Source organism: Hippocampus bargibanti, linkage group LG14, assembly GCF_051943395.1.
Source record: "Hippocampus bargibanti isolate YZ-2025 linkage group LG14, ASM5194339v1, whole genome shotgun sequence".
NCBI lineage: Eukaryota > Metazoa > Chordata > Actinopteri > Syngnathiformes > Syngnathidae > Hippocampus > Hippocampus bargibanti.
The window spans coordinates 21,403,681-21,428,626 of NC_142747.1; the positions used below are offsets into that span (position 1 = coordinate 21,403,681).

The 24,946-nt window shown below is 41.7% G+C and overlaps 1 protein-coding gene across 1 annotated transcript; it reads right to left on the minus strand.

Annotated features, from left to right (window-relative positions):
• On the minus strand, positions 1-4,427 carry mrps22 (mitochondrial ribosomal protein S22). Its single transcript, XM_089013901.1, has 8 exons — positions 4,295-4,427; positions 3,781-3,935; positions 3,539-3,703; positions 2,980-3,123; positions 2,766-2,849; positions 2,400-2,545; positions 1,104-1,212; positions 1-307 (listed from the first exon to the last, which is right to left on the minus strand). The coding sequence occupies exons 1-8, from the start codon at positions 4,419-4,421 to the stop codon at positions 215-217; spliced, it is 1,023 nt and encodes a 340-aa protein (XP_088870027.1). The 5' UTR covers positions 4,422-4,427; the 3' UTR covers positions 1-214.
• Positions 4,428-24,946: the final 20,519 nt, after the last annotated feature.

Consider the following 24,946-nt stretch of genomic DNA (forward strand, 5'->3'; position numbering starts at 1 on the left):
CACATTGACAGTGACTTTATTTATTGTTTCCGCTATGTACGCAAAACAGTTAGGAAGACTCAGCACAATTACAGCATGAATGATTGATTGCTTGCTTGCTGAAGCACACGTTACTCCTCAACGACATAACGTAGCCGTCAAATGAGAGGATACCTTTAGCCTGCCGTTATCTTGCTCTGCTGATTAGCAGAATTCCAAATGGCAAAGGGGTGGATTAGACGGCAGCGTTGTTCGACTCAGACTGTTGGTATGCCTGCAAGGCCAACTCGATGTAGCCAGACCTTTGGGATTCCTTCTGGGCATAGATCTGGCGAGACACGCGTGTTGTACATTACTTGATGACTTTCATGAGCATATGTAGCCAACATTAAATTGTTGAGCAAAATAACCAACAATTAAAATCTAAATCAGGTGCTGGTTTGTTTTTTCTTTGGAAACACGGCAGTGCCAACATTGTTGGAATTCTTTGCTTGAAGTAACTACATTACATTTCAACTGATGGGACTGGAATTTGCTGAAATGCACACTGGCGATTTGGGGTGCATGTGGGAAAAGTGTTGGTGAAGGGGGGCAGCAGAAGTTTTTCAACCTCTTCTATTGCCTGAGACCGTTGCTTAGACGACACAGAAACACCCTTAGCCACACGCAGCAATGGTCGACTTAGCGTACTGGTACTGGGACGCTAAGTCACACAAACGCACACCTCGTTGGTGTTTTTCGATTTTCTCCTTCTTCTGCTCGACCGTCATTTTCTTTTGTGTCCTCTTAGGCTTAACACTAGCGTGTGATGGGGGTTTTTTGGCCCCATAATAGCAAAGGTACTCCACTCGATAACAATCCACGTCTGCACTGAGAGCGCTCAAAGAAAGTGGGTGTGGAAAACTAGTCCGCCAGCCACCGCGGCGCTGTGTGGTCCGGTTTGTCCGCCGAAAAACTAGTTGGTATGCCAAGATGATATTCTCACAAATTTAATGTTCGTAAGGCGAAAAGTTGTTGAGCTAAAGCGTTCGTAAGCCGAGCTAGCACTGTCTTAAAACTCTTGGACAGTAATGAGTAGTGCCTATAAACCTAACCTTGAACACTGACGATGGCGGCGTTCTCACCTCGAGCAGGTCGATGTGTGATGCCTGACGGTTGGAAGCTTCCTGCGCCGACTGGCTTTGGGGGTGGACCAGGTGGAAGAGAGACACAAGGCTGACTGCATCTTCCACCCTGAATCACAAAAAGGCCTTTCTTTTACCCGTGGATGACCAGACATGGCCTTTCATTTGCTCCCTAAAAGGAATTGCGTCACAATCTACATGCGGTGGCACATTTGTCTTGATCATTCGCTACTGAAATGGGGAAGAGAAAAGCATAGTATTGTACACAATACATCATATTATGCAGATCTTTGATGACATAAGGCTCTAACGCAATTGTTGCTTTTAGCTAAATAGCAAGATGGCTATCTATCTATCTTGATAGCTAAATAACTAGATAGCTATCTGTCTATCTAGCTAGATAGCTGGCCACACACCTATCTAGCTAGCTATCTAAATAGCTAGATATCTATCTATCTAAATAGCTATTGTAGAGATCTAGCCAGCTAGCTAAATAGCTAGATATTTATCTAGCTAGCTACCCACCTATTTAAATAGCTAGATATTAGTCTGTCAGTCAATCAATCAATTAATCTATCTAGCTAGCTACCCACCTACTGTATCTAGCTAGCGAGCTAAATGGCGAGATATCTATCTAGCTAGCTAAATAGCCACTGTAGATATCTATCTATCTAGCTAGCTAAATGGCTAGATATCTACCTATCTAGCTAGTTACCCATCTATCTAGCGAGCTAGCTAAATAGTTAGATATCCATATGTCTGTCAGTCAGTCAATCAATCAATCAATCTATCTCGCTCGTTACCCACCTACTGTATCTAGCTAGCTAGCTAGCTAAATAGCTACCTATAGACAATATATATATATATATATAACTACAGTAAAGTCTCGTTATATCGATATTCAAGGGAGTCCGCAAAAATATCGATATAACCGGGACTATCGATATATCCGACCCTGTTTGCATGTAATTTTCTCCGTGCGTGCATAGAAATAGTATCGATATAACCTGGACTATCGATATATCCGATATCGATATAACGAGACTTTACTGTATATACAATCTATCTATCCTTCTAGATACAATCTATCTATCTATATATCTATCTCTATATATACAGTATGTATACAGTATGTCTTTTTTTCTGTGCTATTTGAATATTCATCTCACACATACACCCAAAGATTTCAGTTGTAAATATGTGAAGAACACAGCAATCAGGACGGGGCAAATGACAATGTCACGTCACTGTCCATATATGAAATCAATCTTTAGATTTGAGCACACGTAAACTCACAATTCCCTCTTCAACATGTCCACGATGAGGCCATCGATCCTACGAGCATTGACCAGATACCAGGTCATGCCTCCAAAGTGGCGCGTCGAACGGAGAAGCTGGTATTTCCCGTGTTTGTCCAGATCTTCATAGGTGGTGGCGTGCACCTGACATCAGCGTTTGGTCAATGCAACATCGTTTGACTTGACGCGCTAAAAATCGAAGCTTAGAAAGCGTGCGTGTGCGTGTGTGTGCGTGTGCGTGCGTGCGTGCGTGTGTGTGTGTGTGTGTGTGTGTGTGTGTGTGTGTGTGTGTGTGTGTGTGTGTGTGTGTGTGTGTGTGTGTGTGTGTGTGTGTGTGTGTGTGTGTGAGAACCAGTCCACTTACCTTGATGTACTGCGAAGAGTCGGGCTCAAACTGGACGAGACACAAGTCCAAAACATCCTCATGTCGATCCTGAGAGAACACCATCTAATACAAAATAGGAGTATGGAAGTAAAAGAGCAAATAAAAATCCAACAGATACAGTGACATTTCAAACAAGACTTGAAGTAAAAGGCAGCTCGGGTGTACTGGGCTAATTCGCTGGGCTATTTCCAACCTTTAAGTTCTCTTCATTGAAAAGCAGATGCGTGGTGATTTTGCGTCCTTCTTTTGGGAAGTAGACTTGAATGAGTCTGTCCCGCTCTTCCCAGGTGGCTTTCCTTAGAGTGCCGTTGGTCTCCCTTACAAGGATGAACCTTTCCTGAGAGGATAACAAACAATAAGTCATGATTAAAAAAAAAGTAAAAAAAACACACACAGACACCTTGTTACGCATGTGGCTGCCGCTGCTCACCCACAGAAAAAAAATGTATCCTGTGACTGTAAAGTGACCTTGAGAGTTTTGAAAGGAGCTTAGAATTGAAATGTATTATTATTCTTATTATTATTATTATTATTATTACTATGCATTTGGACAAGGTTGACCGTGCGTCTTTTGTATGTGTTGTATACAAAAAATAGCCCCTTTGATGCTATGTGAATGCACGTTTTAATCTAATTTTGAAAGTGAAGGTATTTTTAATGGAGCGATATTCTGATCAATATAGGTTGAAGCAATTTTCTCTTCTCTTTTCTCTAGCTCTTTTTGTTTAAAGAATAAAGGAGAGTGTACTTACCCTGTGTGGAATGTTGTAGGTGATGTCCGTGAAGACATATTTGGCTTTATCCATCCCATCTAGAATTTTGTCCACAGAGAGTATGTCATTGATGGGCTTCCTCTCAGGTAATACGGGTGGCATTTGGAGCAGCTTTTTCGCCTTCTCCGTGGCCAAACCCATCGCCTGAAAACATAGAGTGGCGAGTAAGGCAAAAGTCACGTGTAAGACGACAAGTTGAAAAAGGGTAACATTGACGGAACCTGCTCCAATTGTTCATCCGTCATGAGTTTATACGTTGGCGGGCTCAGCTCCTGTTTAATGGCTCGGAAGACCTTTTGCAGATCCAGGCCTGTTATTCTGCTGAGTATGCCCTGCACAACTGGGTCTGTGAACTGGGGCGTTTCACTAGTTTGCCCTAAGAAAAAGAAAAGGTGCCATTTTAACTATGCCACGGACTGACTACTCAATTGACGAGCAACATGACAAATTTCTGTCTCTATCTTGACCATAATAATACATGCAGACGCTACTCTGAATTGCAATTAAATATCAAGTAAAACATTAGCTGGATAAAAATGTTTCATTGCAATATTATGGAAATGATAACGTACTTTTTTGCAATTAAAAATGCAGAAGCGATGGATGATGGACACTAATCAAAACAGTTAGTACAACGAAGCCAAACGTGAATATTTTGTACTTGCGACACATGACAAGGTCAGCTTCATATTTATATCGTATGCTAAATATTATTATTATGCATAAAATACATACCGCTGTCTTGCGGGTCGCTGCAAAAAGCCCTGGTGATGCATTTCACAGACAGGTTTTTATTTCTATTTACATTTTGCAACCAAGAGTAGCCTCGACACAGGCAGTGTGCTTTAACGAAGGCCGCCATATTTTTTTTCTTCTTCGTTTATTTTTTTCTTCGTTTACTCTTTGGAGACACAACACGGTTGCTGTTGTCGCATTACCGCCACCCTCTGGTTTAGGAAAGGTCAAACAGAATTCAATGGGAAATAAGCAGTCAATAAGAATAAGAATAAGAATAAGAATAAGAATAAGAATAAGAATAAGAATAAGAATAAGAATAAGAATAAGAATAAGAATAAGAATAAGAATAAGAATAAGAATAATATAATCGCCTTGTGATGGGATGCAAATTGATGCGGTTCATCCTACAGTTGTTGATTAAAGGTCAGCATATAACACAGTTTGTGTCTGGAACTGTAAAGTGTCCTCGAGAGTTTTGAAAGGCGCTTAAAAATGAAATGTACTACAGTACTACTACTACTGTACACCGTCTTGGGATTTTAGGACTGCCTTTTTGCAACTGGGCCGCCTGAGGGCAATATAACTCTACTCAGGAAACAGACTCTCCTCTCTACAACGACTTTTTACACTTTTTTCCATTTGTCCCGAGTTTATTGAAGATCACTTCCAAAGCCAAATCCTCACAAATACTATTGGTTGGTATCCTGTAATGATATACGTATAAGTCTTTTTATTCTTCTAGTGTCTGAACATGCGTTTGTATCATACATTTCGGTTATAATGTCAAGTTTCACTTCCTTTTGTTGTTTTCATACGTGCTAAATCTCACGATTTATTTGGCCAGAGACTTTGAAAATGTAAAAAACAAAATACAATTTTATACTAACTGAATGTATAAATCAACAATGAAAGCATTTTTGTCTTTTATTGACACCTAATTTTGTAACGCTCACATTATTTTAACAGGCACCACAGAGTCGCCAGTACGAAAATCTCCCGATTGATGATTTCTGAAACGTAACATGTATGTTTTTCATTTTCGTTCATTTCTAGGATTTCTGTTTTTTTCTATTCTTTGTAAATCTATCATCATTTGATTTTTTTGATTGATTTGTTTGTTTTTTTTTAAATACACGCGTTTTATGGATGGTAACAAATACAGCTTATTCTGCCATTCATGACAGACACAAATAAGCTATTTCCTCCTCCTTTAAAAATCTAGACCTCACCCTCACTCGCTCTCTAATTTACACAATTTTAATGAATGGGATGGATGGGGGGTGTGACTTCAGTGGCTAATGAGGTGAATGGTTGGTGGTCGTCCACACGATCGTGCACGGAACGATGTGTTGATTGAGCTGCAAGAGGGCCCCAACAACACAAGCCGACGTATGCAGCTGTCACGCTGCTGAAAGAAGAAGACAAGTCTGCGTTCGTTTAGCGGCGCTCTGCGTGCTACATGACCCGCAAGGGTACCTGATCACCCTCGCAGCCACAGGTGTGTCGTCTTGTAGAGGCTGGGGAGCATTTACGCTTGACGAGGCACTGGTGGGCCTTAGTGATGTTCCCTCTTGATTTATCTTGAGCATAAATGATGATAGAGACGTCAAGGATCGGGTACACGTCAGCAGACCAGCTTTTAGTGGTCAAGCCTGTAACCAAACGGTGGTAAGTCAAAACGGTCCGAAGTGGAAATCCATTCCAAATGTTGAATAGAGACTCGGAGGCTAAACGACTGACAAAATCCCCCCGTGGTGCCGTCACACCGTCGATTGCTGTGTGAGAGTGACATGCTGGCTGGCTGGCTGGGCGGCCAAAATTGTTGTACTCGTTGCCGGCCTGCTAGCGCGTTGCGGTGCCAAGCGTAGAAGTAAAATTTAAAAAAAGAATGGGTCTGGAGGTCGTGGTTGTAAATACAGGTGGTCATAACTCGAGCTGGTCATAAGTCGGATGTTACCTGGACAGATAGCTATGTGTGTGTATATATAAAGTGTAAAAAAATGTGTTTTTTGTACATTAATGGATGTTGTGCACACACATTAATCAATACCAAAGAAAAATGAAGGGACGCAACACATTTAGCAAACATTTGTTTTCCATCTGGAGCGCAGATGCTAACTTAATGCATCACTGAAGCAATAGCGGTTGTGTGTTGAACTTGTGGGTATTTGTGTACATGTTTGCGTGTGTATGTTTGCGTGTGTGTGTGCGCGTGCGTGCACGTGATTAGGTTTGTGTTTCAAGGAAGTTTGTGTGACAAAAAAGGTTGATTGTCGTCAATATTTTTGACAATTTGTTATGAATAAAATATTAACTCATTCACTGCCAGATAATGTGCAAAAATGTGTCCACTCCAGTGCCAGGGTTTTTGTCATTTTTTTTTACTCAAATTACAGGACAAACAAAATATTGAGTTTTAGGACGACATCAACATTCAATGCAGTGTAAAAAAACATAGACTCTCTTCTTTCATCAGAAAATAAAAGAGTGAATTTCTAGGTTATATGGGCCTGGTGTTATCTGAGCTTGAAATGGGGGCGGCTGTGCAAAAGGCAAAGTGCAATATGTGTCACTTGTCGTGGGAGCAGCAGGAAACCTGAGTGCGGAAGAGGGGCTGGATGGGGGCTGGATGCATGGGGGCTCCGGGCAGTGTAGAAGGAAGGCGGTGGCTGAGCTTGCTTGGTCGGCAGGCAAGCAGGCGAGTGAGTGAGTGAGCGGCCGTGCTGATAGCAGGGCACTGACTGGCCTCCCTTGTTTATTTGCCTTTCTACATCTTGAACAGAGAACAGCGAGGTTCAGTGTGGGGTGAAACGGAAATGGGGCGTGTGTGTGAGTGAGTGAGTGAGTGAGTGAGTGAGTGAGTGAGTGAGTTAGAGAAAGTGAGAGGGGTCCATTTTAAATCTACACCTTGAGGTGCCACGCGTAGATTTAAAATTTGAAAAAATGGAGGTCGTTGTCGTCAGTACGGGTGGTCGTAAGTCGAGTATTACATCTACTTGATTATTAGATAAGATGATTGGAGAGTTAGAAACTTTTCATCGGTGAAAAGGTGATCGATCACACGAGGAACTGTGAAATTTTACAAAAGTGTGAGTGTGTGTGTGTGTGTGGTTGCGCACCTGTGTGAGAAGTTGTGGCTTGGGAGTGAGCACTCAAGGTCACTTTTCTTCTCCTTCTGGCCCCAAAAGGGGAGGAAGAGTGACGGGGGAGAGAGCAGGCTCAAGGCCAAAGGAGGCACAATGATAGGAGAGCTGAGGGGGAGAGTGGAGTGGACAAATGGGGGCACTGTGACATGACTGGACAGCTCCAAAGGGATGTCATCATCTTTTGTTTTTTTTTTTTTAATAATTATTATAGCGACAAGTCAGAAAAATAGAGCACCAAGGAATGGCAGAAACATGGAAATATTTACATGAGAAACCGATTAGTATAAAACCTTCCAAAAAATGCATTTAAAGGACAACCGACACCTTTTTTTTTTGTTTCCGAACTGGCATCAGAAAAAAACGTTTGATAGCATCTAAAATAGCCAAAACACGCAGGCTGATATTTTTAATGAAATGCAAAACACCACTCAAAATGACTTCAAGGGTCCCAAAACTGCCACAAATTGAGCTCGGAAACTGGGCGGATTCAGAAAGTCCTGCCCCCTTGTTCGTGACATCGCTATTGGTCACACACTGCCTTGCTCCAGAATCAAAACAATGGCTTCAGATTGGGAGAAGATGCTTTCTTCTTACTCATCGAGTTATCAATATGATTCAAATAGTTCTGAAAGGAAAACATAAATGTTTGCCATCGATGAAAGAAGTCCTTCCGTATCAATTGGAGCCGTCTGGACTCCAATGTAGCGCCCAGAAAATGCACAAGATGGCGCACAAGCTCCGTTGGAAATGGGCTGATTTGTCCGCTGGGAATTTGTGTCAACTTCTTGATGCGTGTTACCGCACAAACATTCACCATTGTGTTATTGATGTTGTTTTCCTTCTAATTCCGTCATCAACACGGTGTTTGCAGATGAAAAAAAGTACCCAAAATGCATTGTGCGTCGCTCTCTTGGTCAGGGGCGTTCCTGACGTGATGTCACGTCAGGAATCGTCACCAAGTCAAAAACAAGACTTCCTGAATATTCAGTGTGAGTCTTAAAAGGTCAAATCTAGCTTTAATATGCGGTGGAATCTTTGTCAAATGCGCTCAGTCGAAGTCATTTGACAAATTATGAATGCAACTTGTCCGGAGGTGTCGGTTGTCTTTTAAGTCACTCCTAGCAGAGTTCACAGCTTTGTCGGGAATATGAGAGGCTGCCTACCGGTCCGAGGACCCCCTCCCGACCCCCTCCTTCACTCTTACTTTGTTGTTTGTATAATTTAAGATTGCGTTAAGCAAGGGATGAAGTGACAGGAGGAGCGTGGCGCTGATAAGGAAGCTAATACTCTGCCTTCTTAAAAAAGGTTAAAGGTCACCGCTGCTCCACGAAGGGGGAATGCTTGCTTTGTTTTTGAGACCACAATTATTTGGAAAGATTAAGAGACCGTTTTTTTTTTTTTTTGTCTTGCATATACAATATCCGCCGGATAAAGACTTTTTGGGTAAAAACAAGATGGACGGCATCGAAGAACAGAAGCCGTTTCTGAGTGTCAGGAAATGCAGAGGGATGTACTCACGCAGCTCCTAATGAGGTTGTTGATTGAGGCGGCCTCTAAGTTTAGCCTCAGGGCGCCAGCATTCCCACACAGCAGCTGTTTACATCCCATCACTGGAAGGGAAAAAGCGGAAGAAGAGCTGATTTTCAACTGTCCACCATTGTCACGCTAGAATGACGCACAAAAAGGAGGATGTGCCGATGCCGATGCCGATGCTGATGCTGAGGAGGGAAACTGAGATGCACGCAAGATCATAAAAAGAAACAAAATGGCGGTCGTTGCCACGGGATGGATGGCATGCTTGCTTTTGATTTTGGAAATTCGCAAGACTGACAAGATAACATTACAAGTTATTTTTGAAGGTGTCTCATTTAATTTAATATGGAGTCAATCTAAAAACAACTTTACATCATCCGCAAGTGGTCCTCTTGCAGTTCCTTAGAAGCAGCGTACCTTGCAACCGTTGGTCTTCATGGATTGCAGCCATGACGACTTTGGAAGGATGGATTAGTCTTGCAGTGGAGACATTTACAAAGTGATGAAAGGAAATGAAAAAGTAGAAAAACAAAATACAGTAAGTAGCTGCAGTCAAGACAGCCACTCTCGTGGTAGCCATCTTAAAGTCAAAACAACAACCCCAAAAAACCCCTAAATAACAAATAATGCGACACAACAGAAAAGACAACCTCTTTGTTGTATGAAGCGGTTCTGGATGAAAGAGGAGAGGATCAAAGCATCCTTTTCACCAGTGGATCAGGGACGTCATGGTGAAATCTGCACGTCTGCTACAAGCGAAATGTTTAAAGCAAACACGAAGCTGTAGCATCCATTGACCAAAAGAGATTGCCTCCTGTCCCATGTGAATCCGCTTCAATTCCAAGCCGCGACATTTCCGCACCCGCATCGGCGCTCCTTTCTTCTCATGGCGAGTTCCTCAAACCGTGCGGGCCCATTACCGGCACAAAAAGCACATCCTTCGCGCCACTAAATTGAAATGGAATGACAAGTGCTGCTTCCACCAGCTTGGAGGAAAGTTGTCTGTGTCCATAGCCACTACGGCGCAAACGCCCCTTTCTACCTACGTGGGTGGTCGGTTTAATTCCAAACGACCAAAAAAACTCCCCAGACACACGCTTTGAGCTCGAATCGTTCTGGATATGAAAATAGTGACATTATTATCTTATGAAATATTGGATGTAGCGTGCGGATGCTACATTTCGTTGAGTTGTTCAGATGTGCAGTAAATGATGGATATTGCGTTTTAATATTCCTGTCAGGTGATTAATGTGCAGTAATTCAATGGTAGTAAATGTAACAAAGGGTGTAATATTTTCCTATTGAATTTAATGTTGGTCCACATGATGGTTGTTCCACAGCCTTCAGTCGACTGTTGTTTCAAACAATAGCCAACCTATCTGCTTCTCATTAAATTCCCCCTCGCTCAAATGTGTTCGACATTCATTTGTCGCTAAAAGCAAAACTAATCCCATCGTGGGACTGTATACTTAAATATACGCCACCATAATTCTGATGTGGGCTGAGATGAAAATCAAGCCATTCTCCACAGTTGCGGTGGTGTTCAGAATTTGACAATAATTCAATTCAACGGTTCTTTTTCCCAGGATTGAAAGATTACGCCTCTCACATCTTCAATCGCTCTTTTCTTTGTATGTTTTTTAAGAGCAATGTGTGCAGAAATGTGCATTCGTAGTATATTTATTATTATTATTATTAGTGGACTGTGCAGAAAAATCAGTCAGTGCCAAAGGTTTGAAATGGATTTGACCAAATGTGCCAAGAAAAGCAGTCAAATGGAGCCATGCAACCCATGAGTGATCCGAAGATTCAGGATGCAACCATTGGAACTCATCTGCTTTGATGCGATTGGTGATTTCACTGGTGAAAAAGATCTTTAAAAATCTTGGCAAGATCAAACTCTTTTGTACAAATGCCTCGACAGTCACAGGCTTTCAAAGTGCGCGAAGACAAATCATTCGCTCACTTGTGGGAAGTCTTGCTGGTCAGCGAAGGATCGGAGACACTGCATTCAAATAGCCGATTGCTAAGCAACTCGGGATTCTGCCAACGCAGTACCGCAAAGTACATCGTAGAAGAAGATTTGATCATTTGGCGGGTTGAGGAATGTGCTTGTACGCCTGTCCAGTTGCGAGGTTTGACCCGAGTCTGGCTCACCAATGCTATGTGTATCCGAGCGCCGGCAAAGAACTTGAGCAGTGGGAGGTTTCGTGCTTTTGATGTCGCTGACAGTTGCCTCCTCTTTCCGTCTAGCCTCAGATCAGCGGGCCCGCGGAGCTTGCGTGGGCCGGCCCGGTTGAGATGACCGGCGCAGCGACGGTCATTGAGCAGGCCTTCCTCGGTCACTTTAATGTCGGTCACGTGACACCGTCAGCCGCTTTGAGACTGATGTTGGCCTCGCCTCTTCACGCGGTGGGAAAACACTGCAACAGATGGCTTCAGAAGGCTCCTAGAAACATCTGCAATGTCCACCGCTGGCGAAAATCTCACCCCCTGCTGCTTAAGAACATATCCTTGGGATAACGCAACTGGTTGATGGTTTTTAGAAAGAGAACGCCTTTGACTTGGATGTCTTCTCGCGCTTTGTGACAGTCATTCGTCTGAATGGTGCTTGACGCAGAGAATGGACTTATTTGTCGAGGTGTCGGAGTTATTCTCAATCTTAAACGAGATCCTGAAGGTTTTGTGTGTGGGGTGAGGGGGGAGGGGGGTGCGCCTGCACCCCGAGGAACACTCCATAGCCTTTGACATATTGTTAAATTGAAGAATGTTTGAAGTATGATGCAACATCAGCTGCTCTCACTTAGCTTTGAGCTGCTTTCCTTTGAAAAGTCCTCGCGGGTCTCAAGTTACCACGAAGACAAGCACTAGAACCACACTGTGTGTCTTTGTGTGTGTTTGTGCAAACTGGAATCTGCTTAAAATGGCGTGTTAATGTGGCTGTTTGACTGACATGCAATCTTCATGCGGTCCATTTGACCATTTCGGATGTGTGCCTTTAACATGTAAGAGCGGAAATCCACGATGCGGTCGAGATAAGGTCCACAAAATGTTTGGGAAATTTCTCGCTCACTTTAGTGCACTGGTGCTGTTGTGAATAATAGCCACGTGTGACGGGGGATGTTTGCATTGGTGGATTTCACAAACTAGGATTGGCTAGTCGTTAGCCAATCATAGTATCACTGGCCGCGAGTGACAAGAGCATACTGGCCAGAGCTAGCACATTGTCTCTGTGGCGAGCCGCACGAGCAAATATATAGTTGTGTTAATTTTAAGAGTGGTTTTGTCAAGCCAAAATGGCTGAAGGAGGAGAAGAAATGGATTTGGTTGCAGATTTACTCTTCAAGACGGACTTTTCAAGAATAGGACATCATTCACAAAGGTTGAACAGCTCCGAAAGCTAGCAAACAATATTGACATTTTACGAGGTTACCATGAATAGTAAAAATTCCAAGCGTTTACTGACAGTATTTCTTAAGTTATTTCCTGGCTATCGCAGCTGTGGATTGATTCAGATGTAGCACTACTGAAGGCCTAGAGTTGACATCCAAGTTGAATGAATTCCTCAGAGCATAGAAGGTGCCCCCCCCCCCTCAACCACATCAATCACTATATAACAAGCGTGATAATTGGTATTGTCTTTGACCTCTGACCTCGACACCGTAACCGGAGGCGGCGCCCTTGTCTTTCCACTCTGCGTGCAGGGTCGAGGTCTGGAGCTGTCAAAGTCCGTCACAATTCTCCAGGATAGGAAAAGGAAGCAGCACGCTTTGGGTTTGTTTATGGTGGAACTTAATGGATTCCCACTCATGCTGGCATGTGCGAAGGTCCACTTCCGTTAAGCGGCGGAGGTGGACGCGCGTGGTCAGGCGTGATGCCTGGGGGGGACAGGATGGGCACCCGCATATATGCCCACGTTGCTCGGGGCCCTTTTGCTCTGAAGCGTTGGCATCCCCAGCACAATGGAAGGATGTGTGCTATTGTTGTAGCTTGTGGGGCCGGGGCGCCAGATCTACCGCAGGCAAACGTCGAGGTTCCACACATGTGATGAGGCCGATGACTGACGGCAGAGTTGGTCGCGGCTGACCCCAATCTCAACCTGAAAGTTGAACTTCTCAGCGCCGTCTGTCACTTTGCTCAAGAATAAAGTTTTCGTGACAAATAATTCTGTTGGACTTGAAATGCGGGGGGAATCAAATGGCATTGTTTGAACTGTTTTCACTAGATTTATATTAACAGATTAACTCGTTCACCGCCAGACGATGTGCAAAAATGTGGCCGCTCCGGTGCCAGGGTTTTTGTCATTTTCACTCAAATTGCAGGACCCGCAGAATCTTGACTTTTCGGACTACATCAACATTCAACGCAGTGAAAGAAACCTCAGCCTCTCTTATTTCGTCAGAAAAAGTTAATTCCTAAATTATATGGTTATCTGAGCTTGAAATGGGGGCGGCTGTACAAAATGCAATACAATACATACATATTGCGCTTTAACAACAGCCGACTGCTGTAACAAAGCGCTAACACGGACAAAAGGCAAATGCTGCCCTCTCGTAGGAGGGAAAAAAACCATTGCCGGAGGTCTGACCAGCGCTTTATCGACACCCCCAGCAAGAAAAACCCAAACCAGAATAACATTCGGGCATGGAGGGTCTCAACGTCACACTTTTCAATTCCCAAATAAATTCGGGAATGAGTTCATAAAAATGTAATCTGGAACGTGCCAGAGCCAATCAGGCGTCTCACGCTCAGGTCAGCAGCCAATCACATTGCGGGGCGACGACAGGACCATGATCATGAACCTTTTACTCCAAGTCTCCTTCCATCAATGTATTTATTTTTTCCTGTCTTGGGAAAGTCTCCCAAGCAATTGTACTTTTACTGGTCCCGAATAAGAGCTGCCCCGGCCCCGCCCCCGACGCCGTGATCTCTCTGTCTGTCTGTCTGTCTCTTTGGATATTGGATATGCCTTTATTAGTCTCACAGTGGAGAAATTTACATTTCACAGCAGCAAATCCAGGACTGCGGTGCATTGGCATGTGTCCGAGCGTTGGGCCAGTGACGGCTATTTACATGAACGAGCGCAGAGCGGGCAGCACTGGGGCTCCCAGCGCTCCATGCTTACATTAAGTGAAATAGAATCAGTTGAACTCTCACCACTCAACACGTCTCGGTCTTTCTGTCTTCTATTGCAGCTCAACAATTTTCCTACTTCTATCTCTCACTTCTCTTTCCATGAACAGCGTAGTTGCAACATTTCTGTGGTATGAGTAGAAATGAAAAATGAACCATAATCTATTTATACATTTCTATCTATCTGTCTATTTATCACACCTATCTAGCTAGCCAGCTAAATATCTCGATATCTAGCTACCTAGTTAAATATCTAGATATCTAGCTAGACAGCTAGCTAGCTAGCTAGCTACCTAGCTAGCTAGCTAAATAATAATAATATCTTTCATTTTTAAGCGCCTTTCAAAACTATCAAGGTCACTTTACAGTTAAAGGATAGGTTTCTCTGTGGGATGCCGCGGCAGCCACACGCGCCAGCGCTCACTCAACCTGGAAGTACTTCAAATAGAACGGGAAGACAAAAGCCGATAGACGGCTAATAGCTTGCCAGTTGGATAGCTAGGCAGCCGGCTAGCTAGCTTTCCTCTTCCTTTGCTGCTGTGTTACTTCCGGGTAGAGTGAACGCTTTTGATTTCTTCTCTGAACCTGTTGATGATTTTCTAAAGCGAAGATGAGGAAATCCCTCCATTGCCCTTAAGCCGTTCCACTATTTTCTCGTGCTGTTCTTCACAAAGAGATGAACATTGCCCCATCTTTGCCTGTGACTCACTGCGCCAACAGGGAACTTCCTTTTAAGAAGAAGCATTTAATAGTCCCACAATGGGAAATATTTTACACTCCGTGAGGGCACCCACCTGTTCCCAGTTAGCCTTGGTTTTTATATCCAATAATCGATAGAGAGAAAGCGAGAGAGCGATTTTCTCCAAGTAGCCATTCTATTTTGTAAAATGGCTAATCCATGCATTTAATCCAACAAGACGACTTCTCCCTACTCTCCAGTGGCTGTCAATGGGCAATTTCAAGCGTTTCGGATATGTAAAAGGGCTTCCCAACGTTTTGTTGCAGTTCAGTAAAGCCTTCATATTGGGAATGTGTGCGCTTTTTGGCTTTGCCCCCTTTTTTTCAGGCCACTCACAAATGCCCTCTCTATCGGGCGGGAAAGACGCACTCGCGCACGTCCGCGCGCTTTGGCTCGCCATGACTAATGGCGTACATCTTGGCACGCACAAGCCGGGCTCAAAGGTCACTCGTGTGTCAATAAACAAGAGAAGCAAGTGATTGGCTTGACTCTGACCGAAAGCGTGACTGCGGCCCTCCTTTTGGCGCTTTTTCAAGGCAGGATGGAGGTGACATGATTATTGCACAACGCGCTCGACTTGCACCGACCGGCGAGCCAACGTTCACTTCCACTGCAGCAAATCTTCATCTGTTTCAGGGTTACTTTGCAATTGTCCCCTGATGTGAGTGGAGCCGAGGCCTTCCTTTGACCCTCTGGAGATCAATTTCTTGCCTTTTTATCCAACCGGTGGCTTTACCCACGGCTTGCTCCCCAAAGACAAGGATCGTGTTTCTTCCTGAGCCTTACACTGTGCTTGACCTCGCATGCATAAAATACACCTCAGATAATGGACACGGTTAGCCGCCTTGGTCAATTTGCAGGGTTGGATCAGGAAGTAGGTGGCCTGCTAAGCCTTCTCTGCTGGCCTAAAAATATCTGAATCACGGACTGATGTTAAGTCTATTTTGTCCATCAATTCTTATGGAATAATTCCAAATCGTCTTTCGGTTTCCTTTCGTGACTTTTCCCCTGTCGCGCTGCTTCCAGATGTGTGTTTTCGTATTTACGCATTTAACCAATCATATTTCAGCCATCATTTGTTACCAGGATCAGAAATCTACCTAGACGCCTTCACCATCATTTCTGCAGGCCCTGTCGCATCAAATGTGTCGATCAATGTGCTGCGCTGACCAATCAGATGTCGAGTTGGCAACCCAAAAGGGGTACCTGGTCAACTGGTCACTAGCCAATCATAGTTTGCGAAAACTGCTCTGATCACAAGCCACTAGTGTCAAGAGCATACTGGCTAGAGCTAGCATGGTGTATTGTAGCGAGCCGCATCAGCAAATACAGTATATTGCTGTGTTGATTTAATAGCGCTTTTGTCAAGGCTGAAATAGGAGAAGAAATGGATTTGGTTGGAGATTTATTGTTAGTCATTTTCAACATGGACTTTTCAAGAGAAAAATGGACATCTTTAAGAAAGGTGAGGTGGGTCAGTTATTTCCTGGCTAATGCTAGCCCCCAGTTGATTTGTAGTAAATCACAACACACTTTTTTTTTCAGTCTGGATCGATTTTGACTCAGCACTAGTGAAGGCCAAACAATGACATCCACTGCCTGCCGCTGCGTATCGGTGGTAAAGAAGCTCTGTGATGATTACATTTGTGTGCGACAGTTGTGGAACTGCCGCGGCTCTGAATTGAAGTGGATTTACGTGGGACAGGAGATGTGAGACGATCTCTTTCTGTCAATGGATGCTACAGCTTCATGTTTGTCGTTGTCCAATCCAATATACGAGACTTTGTATGTTTTGTACACGCTTCCATCTACAACGTCACTTCAGCATCAAATAGGCCTCTGTATCTATGATCGATGAGCTGAATTGAACATATCGGCAAGGTTGGGAAAGATCCGGCTAATTGCGCATTGATTGTTTACACCATCCTCAGACGTGCTGCGGAAGGTCCTTTATTTTGATTGTGTTTTTTTAGCCGTGCGGCTACATTAAATAGCAAACAATGTGTCTTTCTTTAGGTACCTTGAAAGGATGGAGTCCAATCTGATGTGGCGGCCTGGAAATTCACCAACCCGAAGACTGTAAGTAGATTCCGGTAGTCGGGAATGTGCAAGCATAACAAACACGTCATCTCCATTTTATTGAACACGTGTTGTTGCCGTGAGGTGTATATTATTGTTAATTAAGCCTTCGAACATTCTCGGCGCCTCACTTTCTCACAATTTACTTTGTATTCATCAAAGTTTGAAACATTTAACTTTGGCACATCCCTAAAACAATAAATTAGGCTTGTGAATGGAATGAATCAGCGAGCTACTTAAGAGCTGAGCTTCAGCCATTTTTTTTCCTCCGTTATGACTCATCATTATTAGGTTAATAGAATTTTTGCGGACTTTCTAGGGTACCATTTCTGGTTTATTTATTTTTTTTTCGTAGGTAATTGCTTTATATGACACAGATCCCAGTCAGTGTAGTTCTAAGACTTCAGCATGTGGCTCCCAATCTATTTTCACCCCAAAGGTCATCGATATGGATATCAAGGCAGGACATTTTATACCCAAACACCTCACCCCCCCCCCCCCCCCCCCCCATGAGATATTGAACAAAAGGGAATGGTTGTGCGACCATCAAAAAGCAAGCACGCCGATAATTTCCCAGACATCTGTGAAAAATGTAACCTTTCCGTTGCTCTCATGATGTCAGTTGGCCGTTGTGTTCAGCAGGGGATCGCGGCTAAAAGGCTTGCGAGGCAGCCAAGGCGAAGTAAAGACGCACGGCGCAGGAAAAGGGACACGGCGGCGTTGCAACAAAAGGACTTAGATATGCATCATTGGTTGCGCGCTCGCAGCTTGAGCCAATTATCGGTGTCATCTTGATCCAATTTAGCCGTGAGGGAAGGCTTGGCGTGCATGGCGCGAGGGTGCAAACCGTGGTCACTTAACCTGATCTGACCAAGAAATGAGCCCACCTCGCAACCGCTGTCACTCCATCAACACGCAAGTACAAGTTCTCGAGGTGAATTTTCCGAGAGGCCTCTCTCGACCGCTTTCTCCACTTTTGACCGGGATCAGATGCAACCACAACACCTTGACACTCGGACCAAAACCAAATGCAATGCGGACATTCCGCTCACACACACTTACTTACACCCTAAACTAAGAATGGACTCTGTCATAGCTGAAAGGTTGTTGACAATCTATTTTAGGTTATTGCTATTGATTGGCCTTTACTTGTAGAAATTTGTGCTTACACACACACACACACACACACACACACACCTCACAAAAGTAGTCTTTTTTAATGTTGATTCCTGTTTCCGAAACTAATATTCCAAATTAAATCATACAAGATGCGTTCTTATAAGCATAAAAAAAACTTAAAATGTAAATATTTCACAATAATACAATAAATAAATAAAACAATATCACAACAAAAAGTAACTTTATTTGTCTCACAATGGAGAAATTTACAATTCCCTTATTATTCATTGATTTGTTGATTTTCCGATACGCTTTATCCTCACAGGGGATATAGGTAACAGTTTATAGTAATAATAATAATTATTATTATTACAGTAAAGTCTCGTTATATCGATATCGGATATATCGATAGTCCCGGTTATATCGATATTTTTTTCGTACTCCATTGAATATCGATATAACGAGACTTTACTGTATTGTTATTATTATTATTATTATTATTATTATTATTATTGGATTAGCCTTTATTAGTCTCACAGTGGAGAAATTGGCATTTCACAGCAGCAAAGTTATGAAAGGAATGAAAGTAGAAAAACAAAATACAGGAGCTGCTGCAAATTATTATTATTAGTAGTAGTAGTATTAATAGTAATGATTATTTTTATTATCATGATTATTAGTAGTAGTAGTAGTACCAATTATATTTGCATTATTTTTAGTATTATTCATATTATGATTAATAATAACAATGGTTATTATTATTATTAGTAGTAGTAGTAACAATTATATTATTCTTAGTGGTGGTACTAGTAACATTAGTAAGAGTTAATAGTGACTATTAATATTATCATTATTATTATTATTTGTCGCAATTATTATTCTTAGTAGTAGTAACTATCATTATAATTATTTTTTAAAATAGGAACAATTATGTTATTGTTATTGTTAAGAGTAACAATTATTATTATTATGTAGATTGAAAACATCAATTGTTCACGAGTGATGAATATTTCATTTCAAATTTCATTCGTATCTTTACTTTAGAGAAAGATCTGAAACTCTGGTGAATGGGCTTCCATAAACTCAATCATGTGTGCTTGCAATTTGAAAGAAATTGATTTTTAATCAAAGTCACAATGACTACACATCTTAATAATAATAAATCAATTAATTAATAATAATACTAATACATTTTATTTCAAGCGCCTTTCAAAGCTCTCAAGGACACCTTACAGTCACAGACAAGGATAGATATATCTCTAATAAATAGAATACAATTACAAATAGAATACAATTGTAAATAGAAAGGAGAGAGATAGCGACACAGAAAATGTATTAATATTAAATAAGTGGCTTTTGAGATATGTAAATTCGTTTTACTCTGACCAGTGAGAGAGTAACTCTTTTGCATATTTGATGAGTTCAACAATTCATCCTAAATTTCACATTTTCACATCTTATTCAATCTTTTTTTTTGTATGCCGATACGCAGGTTTTATTGTGTAATGAAGATTGTTTTGATCGGAATGGCATCCATTTTCCCTTTCCTTTCATGTTGCATATTTGAGGTGCATCACGCTGGATGCTCGCAAAGTTGGACTTTTTCCCAATTGGAAATGACTTCCAACCACCGTCCGCCTTTGTATCAGCTTTCCATTTTTTCTTCTTCTTATTAGGTTATTAACGCAAAGCCCCGAAAGTATCTTTTGAAAGACGGGAACAAATTCAATTAGGGCTTTTTACTTGCATAGCTATCGCCGTCTAACTCCTGTCTGCTCCAGATTATTTCTGACACTAAAAGTCAGTGAGAGAACCCAGACCTGAAAGCTTAGACAACCTTGCACGCTGGACAAGGCTGGGGGGGGGGTCGGCTCGGGGGTGCCGGGTTTTGCAGCACATTACCTCTTTATTGAATTCATTATGATAAGGATCATAACCTTTAACGTGGGGTGAGGCTGGAGATTGTTTTTTTTTTCTTCTTCTTTCTTTTCCGAAGAGGATCGCTCGGAGCAATTTCTTTGAGGAAGGCTTATTGGATCTGTCAGGCGTGAACTCTGTATGGCGTGCTTTGCCAAAAGCTAAAGCGAGGTTGGGCACAGTTCGCTACGCTGATCCCGCTATGACGGCAACATGGAGAAATTTGTCCGACATACTGAGCGAATAATAAGAGGAGAGCGCCTTGTTTTGACGGTGCGGCGGTTCAACGGCTCGGAGGGGTCGCGCCGGGTTCTCCCGAGGTCTCGCGCCATCTCCACTCGAAGCCCAATGCAAAGCACTGCACGGGTCATGATAGTTTCAAGCCGCTTTCCCTTCAATCAGCACTTCCTGGCTTTGAAGCTCTTGCTCCAACTTTGAATTTGTCTTGATTTTGTTTTTCCCCTTCCCATTGGGCTCATCTTCACTCCAATTGCAGGACCCACAGAATAGTAAGTTTTAGGACACAAAGAAACATTACACTCTCTTCTTTAATCAGCAAAAAAAGAGTTAATTCCTAAATGATATGGGTCTGGAGTTATATGAGTTTGAAATGAGGGTGGCTGTCCAAAATACATGAAATATTGGTTGATTTCGAGCTTTCACAACAGCGGAAGCTGGAAGAAAGCGCTAACATGGAAGAAAGGGAAATGCTGCTCCCTTTTGCATGGAACACAAAAAAACCATGGCTTTATCGGCACCCAAGCATGAAAAAAAAAAACAAAACCCGTACAAATTTGGGAATGGCGCTCTGTCATATTTTCAATTTCTGAATCAATTCATCAATGGCGGTGAATGAATTAAAATATTTAATTGAGGATGACTTTTGCTGGTTGACCTCCAGGACAAGACATGAACGATTTCTGCAATACGTGTACATTGTAGGTATAACATAACATACGCAGTACTGTATATTCATTAATATACTGCTCAGTTTTGGCAACCGTCAATATGTTGAAAATCCAATGATATGAATTTCCTTTGGCACGAGGCATGTTTTGGGTTGAGAACCTGAACCCTAAACCATGGAGAAAAAAAAGTCTCTGTCTTCCCCTCTCAAGACCTTATTGGCTAACTTATCTCTCCATCTACAGTCCGTTTGAACTGATCTCCATTTTTCATCTGATGTCCCTGCTTGATTTTCTCTTGGTCGGCATCTTCCAACCTTTTTTCATTTCGCCCTTCAAACGGTTTGAAAATATTTTCCTTGGTCCTTTTCTATTTGGCTAGAGATATATATGTATATAACAAAAAAAAAAAAAAAAGAAAACAATAACTTCATCCTAAAATTAAACACATATTTAAAAGTAAACAAAATATACTTTGGGTTATTTTTCGACTGTATTTTCCCTGACCTGTACCATTTTCAAAACCTCCTAGCGCTCTAAATTGGACTAAAAAAAAACTTTGAATGAGAATAATATATATATATATATTTTAATATATATTGTATTGGATTGGCCTTTATTAGTCTCGTAGTGGAGAAATTGACATTTGACAGCAGCAAAGGAAAGAAAGTCGAAAAACAAATGCAAGAGCTGCTGTAAAGGATAAACGGTGGAGTTAGTTTTTGAGCTTCTTTTTGATATCCCATCCTGCTAACAAGCATCCGATGCCCGCTCCCTCCTCATACCACCACAGGTTGAGGGAGCCTCTCACGAATACCAGCATGGCTGACATTGTCCTTCCACTGAACCCGGTCCCACCTCCCAGATGACTAAACTAGGTCTCCATACACACACACACACACACACACACACGCATGCATGCGCGTACACAGCGGAGAAATCCACAAGTTCACACACGTGTCCTTGTCACCGATATCATGGATGGTGCAAGTGGTTATTTCCTGCTTCGCTTACACAGATGCACAATATTTATGCATCATGTTTACAACCAGTGACACTACTTTATCCACATTATTGGATTAGACAGGAATGTTCTTCAGATCCCGTATGTGCGTGTGTGTGTGTGTGTGTTTTCATGGGGGGATAGGTAGATAAGAAGACAATTGAAGGAGCGCCTTTTATTCATTACATGCAGACACACATGAATGAACATGACGGTTGAAAGGGCAACTGCAAGTGGTGCTTGACAAGGACATTATAAGCTAATAAATAAGTACATAAATAAATACATTTTAGAATACCAAAATAAAATGCTGCAGTGGACGAGGACATGATGAGAATACATACATACATACCTAAATTTAGAATAGCAAAATAAAATGCTGCAGTGGCTTAGATTTTTTTTTTTTACTTTTAACGTAACTTTTATAAAAGAAATTGTAATCAATATTCCAATTCTGTAATCCTCAAAATATAGCAAGTGAATAAACCCAGAGAGATTTGTAATGCAATTGTGTGTTTCCTTTCAAAATAAAATATTGTCTTTCTTTTTTTTATATTTGTACACTTTTTATGTTTCCAAAATTATCTTGGAAAAAAAAAGTCATTCAGAAGAAAAATAATAACAGACTTGAACCACAGCCATGAGCGTATTTTCCGGTGTATAAGGTGCTCCTATAAGCCTTCGTTTACTTCAAAAGATGATCCTGCGCCTTATGCACAGGTGCGCCTTATACGTTATGTGAAGTGATATTGTGCCACAACAGGTCTCGCAACTACGGTCAGCAGCCACAGACTCCATTTCCCCCTGTAGAAGAAAATGTGCGTAACCCCAGCCTCTACTGTAGTGCCCTTTATTTGGAAAACCCATATTTATATATTATATTTGGAAATCTTTTTGTCATTCATTGAAGGTGTGCCTTATACTCCACTGCACCTTATTAATGGAAAACATTTGAAAATCCACCATTCGTAGGGGGTGCGCCTCATACTCCGGTGCGCCTTATATCCTTGTAAAATAAAGTAGTTAAATACAAAAATTGAAAGCATACAAAACGTTTTACTGGTGTGTTATTCTCATCATGAGCTGCGTAACACAATCATAGACACATGTCAATAACATTATATATTCAGAAATAATAAATTGTAAAGACACTCCGCTTTTTACAATGTGTGGAGGGAGAAGAACACCGGAATAATTTGGTTGACATATAAGGTCCAGAGCACTATATGCAAATAAAAGGTGGTGGTTCTCATTAAAAAAAAATAGAATACCGTTTTTAAAAAAGGTACATTTTCAGTGGGACTTATTAAATTGTATCTTTGTAAATTGCTTTCGCTTAAAAAAAGCAATTTAACAGCCCTGAATGTGTGCTATAAAATCAATAAAATAATGGTTTGATCTGCAGAGAATGCAAACACCCAGGCGCAGATTGTTACATAAGTAGCCCAATTAGCAATGAAGTGAGTGCCTGGAGGCAGTGAGTCTCCATCATTCGTGCTTGTTGATGTTTTGTCAATCTTGCTGAGAGAAAGAATAAACTGGCCTAACCTTTTAATTGAGTGATGACATGATGATGATGATGATGATGGAGATATTGTTCAGTGCTCGGTGACGAGCCGCAGCGCTTCTTTAATGTCAGCCGTCTGTTCATCCTCTTCCTGTTTGCATGGATTTGCACCATTTACAATGAACGTCCTTATTTTGACCAAACTAACGGCACATTCATGACTGCACTTTTTTGTAACTTTTTGTTGCAGACACAATCAAGGGAAGATTTTTTTTACTGTTGTTTTAGGAATACAGTAAAGTCTCGTTATATCGATATCGGATATATCGATAGTCCCGGTTATATCGATACTATTTCTATGCACGCACAGAGAAAATTACATGCAAACAGGGTCGGATATATCGATAGTCCCGGTTATATCCATATTTTTTCGGACTCCCTTGAATATCGATATAACGAGACTTTACTGTATTTTAGTATTATAATTCAAATGACCATATTTTCCAATGTATAAGGCGCACCCCCAATGAATCGTGTATTTTCAAGCTTTTTCCATATACAAGGCGCACCTTCAAGAATAAAAACAGTCTACCAAATATAATACAGCTAACATCCGAGTTACGACCGAGTTCCGTTCCGACAAAACGGTCGTAAGTCAAATGGTCGTAAGTCAAAATCCATTCTAAATGGCCAACGTGACGTTGACACGACGGGATAGTATACCATGTCAATCTGTGGTTTTTAAGCAAGGTTTTCCATTGAATACTATGACATACCAAACTCTTTATACTTCATTTATAAATTTGATCACTTTTAGTGTCATTTTTATCATTTTATATCCTACCTGCAAAACTGTTTACTGTACAGTTCATTTATAAATGTTATACTTAGCTTTTAGTGTCGTTTTTATCATTTTATATTTCATATTGTTGATTTTTATTACTATATAACTGTACCTGTCATGTAAAATGGCTCTCCCTGCTAACTGCCAGAAGAGGTCGCCCGACAGATGTTACCTGTATATGTACAGTATATAAATTAATATAAGTTTTCCATATATTAGGCGCACCACATTATAAGGCGCTATAGTAGAGGCTGGGCTTACACACGATTTCTTCAAAATGGAGTCAGTGGCTGCTGACAGTAGTTGTGAGACCTGTTGTGGCTCAATATGACCTGACGCACCGGCCAGCGTATAAGGCGCACGGTCATATTTTGAAGAAACTCAAGGCTCTTGGGTGCGCCTTACGCACCGGAAAATACGCTCATTTGAAAAGATGAAAGTGTCAATCAAAATGATTTTACAGTCCAAACAATAGAGAAGCGTGTTTAAAAATGTGAAGGATTTATATATTTCTTTATTCGTTTGTTTAAGTTTGAGATCCCACTTTTAAAAGTCTGTTAAAGGGGAAGTACCTCAGTGGGATCGTCCAGGAGCCACATTCTGCAAAATACAAACAAAGAAACATAGCGGCCTCGGTGAAAGGATTAGAGAAGAGTTTGTTTTCTTTTTCCATGAGTCCCCTTGACACTCGTCCACATTTATCTTGACTGCTATGAAATACATT